This window comes from Gavialis gangeticus, unplaced genomic scaffold, assembly GCF_001723915.1.
Source record: "Gavialis gangeticus isolate Ggan-Ray unplaced genomic scaffold, GavGan_comp1, whole genome shotgun sequence".
Lineage (NCBI taxonomy): Eukaryota > Metazoa > Chordata > Crocodylia > Gavialidae > Gavialis > Gavialis gangeticus.
Window position 1 is genome coordinate 122,077,177 of NW_017728992.1, and position 5,329 is coordinate 122,082,505.

At 40.5% G+C, this 5,329-nt stretch overlaps 1 protein-coding gene across 1 annotated transcript in view; it reads right to left on the bottom strand.

Moving 5' to 3' along the window:
- The window catches only part of LOC109298757 (cholesterol 7-alpha-monooxygenase), a 28,096-nt gene extending 23,017 nt beyond the window's left edge, over positions 1-5,079 (bottom strand). The window contains exon 1 of the mRNA XM_019519027.1: positions 5,074-5,079. Within this exon, the coding sequence (XP_019374572.1) occupies positions 5,074-5,079 (6 nt within the window). The remainder of the gene's footprint in view (positions 1-5,073) is intronic.
- Between the last annotated feature and the right edge of the window lie 250 nt (positions 5,080-5,329).

Genomic DNA, 5,329 nt, shown 5'->3' on the forward strand with positions numbered 1-5,329 from the left:
ACTCTATCCTGCTTCCACACCGCCAGTACAGCCAAATTCATAATCCCAAGTCTGGGGGATTTGGTCCTGTACAGGCAAAACTCTGAAAATCTCATTTAATTTCCAGTGGGAACATCCACATGAGATGCTACTGCACAGTGGTTACTGCATATAGTACTTGTGTACTCAAGTACTAAATAAATGCACAGTAACCAGAGTTACTGCACATAGCAATAGCTTACTAGCACTGTTGGTGCTGTGATGTGCTACTGTGCAGTATTATTCGGCTACTGTGCAGTCAGCGTCTCATATAGATGCACCCAGTATGTTGTAGGATCAAAATTCTCATTTACCAATTCACCTATCTCTGTACACAAATCTCATTCTATCCATTCACCTGCACTCAATTCTGCCTAATCATATCCCTCCCTACCCAGAAAATGCTGTGATACCTTCACATTCTCCATCTAACCAAGCCTACTTCTGCTCAGAAATTTGCTTTAACCTGAACCAGAACTTTTTCCTCCTTGGCTTTGAACCTTTCCACATCTATTTATTTCAGCTAAAGCACTGAAGTGTTTTCTTTTTAGTGCTAGATGCCTTCCTATCATAAAACTCAATCTTACAACCCCTCATTCACCTAAACTCCAATTCAGAACCTTTCCCCCTACTCCCTGTCCCATTATAGGCTCAGAAACAACTTTGAGTTTGAGCTGACCTCTATGCTATGTAACTATTAGTTTGGCTCCTGATAAAAGAAAAGCCATGAAGTTGGTGAGCTGGAGCACTGACCCAGAGTGTAAGTGCATCTTGATATCATGGTGTTCTCTCTTCTTAGCAAGACGGGGTAAGGATTCAGAGTAGTCACCTGTTTTTCGTATTTATTTTTTGTTGCATATCATCATTGATCACGTTTATTATAGTAGTGGCTAAAGGAGCGAATTGGTAGAAAGAGTATCACACATAGGGAAAGTAAACAATGTGGTAGCAGCAAATATCAGTTTAGTTCTGTGATTTTTGAAGGGCCGCATGGTATTTAGTAGGGGATAAAATAAATGGAAAGAAACAGGAAGGAAAGAGATTTGAGGGAGCAGCATAGGAGAGAAGAATGTATGAAGAACAAAATGAATCGGACATGAATAGAGTGACAGACAGAGAGGAAAGCAGAAACAAAAAGCTAATCAGTACAGAGTAGGGAAAGTCCTATCAAAACAGTAAAGAGTCCTCTGAGGCTAAGCACAGAGAGTCAAAAAGGCTGAGGCTGAATTTATTTAATCTTCACAGGTTAGTTTAAGATGTGTAGGTTGAACCAATAAGCAAGTGAGCAGACATTTACTTTTGATTCCGGAAATGTAGCCACATGCCTACAGTAGCCCAGACCAGAAGTCAGGGGGCACTAGAACATGCTTCCCTGCTCAGCTGGAGCAGACAGCTTGGGCCAAGCCTAGCCCACCCACCCTGCAAAGCATTCTGGGATGATGGGGGACTGTGAGTTAATCTGAATCTGGAGGGGATCTGGGACAGAAGTTAAATGAATCGATTGAACCTAAATGAGTTAAATCTGATACTACATCCAACCAGGTTTACCTTAAACTGGTTTCAGCCATTTTGAAAGCAGTTTGTATGCACTGAACTTCTGTTGTGTTATAGATTTGAACTGGTTTCTAATCACTTATACTAGTTTATGTATAATTTCTGTCCCTAACCTGAATGTCTCAAGACAACTGCTCTGGCTTTGGCTGAAGCTGCTCCTGTCTACTGGAACATCCTTCTCTTCAGAGTGGAGGTATGATCAAGGGTCTAGATCCTTGAGACATGAATATGTCTTCCTTGGTGCTGCAGTAATAGGTTTTTGGGATATTCTCCCAAGAAAATAAGTTATTTCAAATCTTTAAAGGAATTGAATTAAAACATTCAGAAGGGCTGCTCAGTTCTGTGCTAGCATAATTATACTTCTTGTCCACAGCCTACTTTCTGATTTAATAAAGGGATTTAATAAAGGTTGGGTCAAAAGGTTCATAGATTTCATAGACATTAGGTCTGGAAGGGACCTCGGAAGATCATCAAGTCCATCCCCCTGCCCCAGGGGCAGGAAGTCAGCTGGGGTCATAGGATCCCGGCAAGAAAAACATCCAAACTTCTCTTGAAGGCGTTCAAAGTAGGCACTTGAACCACCTACGATGGCAGGCTATTCCAGACCTTGGGGACTCAGACAGTAAAGAAATTCTTCCTTATGTCCAGCCTGACATGGTCTTGCAGGAATTTATAACCATTCGACCTTGTCATCCCTTGGGGCGCTCTGGTGAACAAACGTTCCCCCAGATCCTGATGAACACCCCTGATAAACTTATAGGTGGCCACCAGGTCCCCCCTGAGCCTGCACTTTTCCAGGCTAAAGAGCCCCATAGCTCTCAGCCTGTCATCGTAAGGTCTGTTTTCCTGACCTCTGATCATGCACGTGGCTCTTCTCTGGACTCTCTCAAGCTTCTCCACATCCTTTTTGAATTGTGGAGCCCAAAACTGGACGCAGTACTCCAGCTGCGGCCTCACCAAGGCCAAGTACAACGGGAGAATGACGTCCTGGGATTTGCTTGAGAAGCATCTATGGATGCAAGCCAGCGTTTTGGTCGCTTTACTAGCCGCAGCATCACACTGAAGACTCATGTTCATCTTGTGGTCAGTCATGACCCCCAGGTGAGTTAGTTTATAAGAATGAAGGCATTGGATCATTAATGAGGCAAAGAAGTGTATATTATATTGCTAGTATAATGTAAGTTATAAATAAAAAAGGATTTAAATTTGTCATTTAGCTCCTCAGCAAGAAGTGCTGACATCTTGGCATCCCATTCAAGTCTATGTATTTAGAATAATTTTGGATGGAGAGATACAGTTTATCATAAAAAGAGAAACTATTGGCTTATATTTTGTAGACCATTCTGTGTGCCTATATTTTCAAGGCACCACACAGTAAATGCACATGCAGATTGGGTAGGTCTGAGTTGTTTATTTCAGCTTACATGGTGTTTCAATACATAACAAATATCATTAAAATGCTATGTTTTCTAGTAGTTCAATAGGAGCTTCTCTGGCTGTTATATCTATTTCCTTAGAATACATGTTGGTCAGTAGCTCAAGCACTAAAATGTTTGAAATCAAAACCAGTTTCTTCTTCACTATACAAATAAAGATTCACTGAAGGTATTCACAAGGAACAATTTGAAGGTACATGCTAGAGACACATTTTATCCTGGCAAAAAGAATTCTTGTGCTGATATAACTAATTCACCTTCCTGATGGACGTAAGCAATACCAGCCAAGTACCCTGTACTTGTCTAATCTGTGTCTGCTTCAGAGGTTTTGCTGATGCACTGGTCAGGGTGTGATTTTTTTTTATATCCCTAACTAACCAGATTGCCTGCACCAGGAAAACTTTGTAGTAAATACCTACCTAAGTCACTCAAAATGCTTCTCACGACAAGCACCACTCACCCTTAACTCCCTCCCTATTCCCCAGATTGATGAATGGGTGAGAAGGGGTAAATCTTGTGCAGACATTAGGTATTTTTCCAGTGATTTCCATTGTGTGTTTTCTGTATTTATCTGTATTCATGAAGCAGGACATTACAAGAACCAAGAAACTTCTATCATTTCTAAATATGTTGTGAAATCCATTTCCTCCCTGAAGGAAAGACTTTATGCTAAAGATTAAGGGTGAAATCCTGGCCCCATTGAAATCCCTTTCCAAATTCCTGTGGACTCCAGCAACCCTCTCATTCATGAGATTTTCCTGTAGGAATGGCAGGGCAAAGTAAAGCAGTAGGAGATCTCCTTCAGTAAGAGCTATAGATTTTGGCCCTTGTGCAAAATTTGCCACTCCAAATACAAAGCTGAACTGAAAATCCAGTTAATAGATATCTTGCCTTTGCTTCAAATTTCAGGTAGGCTGAACATAGCCCTTACACACTTGATTTTGTATTTGGGGCAGTTTTTTAACTCTCTAACAATGAAGAAAAGGATTTTACAAAATGAAGTTTTTTTTATCTGCCAGTCTGAATCACATTCTTGCTGCGTCAGCTCAGCTCAGTTGTTCAGTCTTGTATCCACATTTCTTTTTTGGCAAATGGATTTATCTGATTTCCAGAAAAGACTACCCCTTCATTACTGAGCTTACAGGCTACACATTATATAATCTTCTGAAACCAGACCAGAAAAGGAGAAACAGTGTGTGACTCATGTTGCTCCTTATTTCCACTGTGGGAAATTTGCACATTGAGCAATAAAGTAAAGCCTTTCAGTTGCAGATACTACTTTACAATACAAGCACAGTACAATCACAATCTCAAGGGTCACCTAATCCAACCCCCTGCATTAATGCAGGATGTGCTGTTTCTCTAATATTCCAGATAAATGCCTATCTAGTCCGTTTTTTAAAATCTTCGGTGAAGACGAGTCCACAACTTCCCTAAGCAGCTTGTTGTGCTGTCCTACTATTCTGGCAGTTAGGAAGTTGGGTTTTTTTAAATATGTTTCTATTATTATATATTTAATCTAGAGCTGCTTTGCTGAAGTTTAAACGCATTGCTTCATGTTCTGCCCTTCGCAGCAAGGGAGGACAGTTGTTTTTCCTCTTCATGGCAGCTCCTCAAATAGTTGAAAACTGTCATCACATACCCTTTTAATCTCTTTTTCATCAAACTAAGCATACTTTGTTCTCTTAACCTTTCCTCCTACAGTTTGCAGTCTAAGACCTTTATCATCTTTGTCCCTTGGCTTTGCATCCTCTCCAATTTCTCCACATCTTTCTTAAATTGTGAACTGCACACAAGTGTAGCTGAGGCCTAATGAGCACTTGTTAAATTGGTACTATCATGTACATGCTATACTGAACAACATGCAGCCAAAAATGCTTTTGCATTTTGGCAACTGCATCACATAGCTTGTGCCTGTTGAAACCCCATAGGCAAGCATCTCCAATTCTATCTTCTATCTTCCATTCTATATTTGTGCATTATTTTTTTCTCCCCTACATGTTGCTGAGAGATTTTGCCAGTTTCACCTGGGTTTGTTTTGGAAATATGCACCTTGTACACATACCTGCATCTTGTAGGAGACTTTGTATATAGTCTACAAATGCTTGAAGCCCTTTCAAAATGGGAAAGTTTCAAAAGGTCAGCAGCTTGTATATTCTGACTGTTATGTGTGAGCGAGCTGAGAACAATTCAAATGTAGCAGAACAGCTCCAACTTTAATAGTTTTTCATTTAGGGTTAAAGTTAGAGCCATTTTTTGCAACGTTTGAACCAGTCTTAGCTCTTTCACATGTAACAGATTAGCACAGTACATGGGCACAT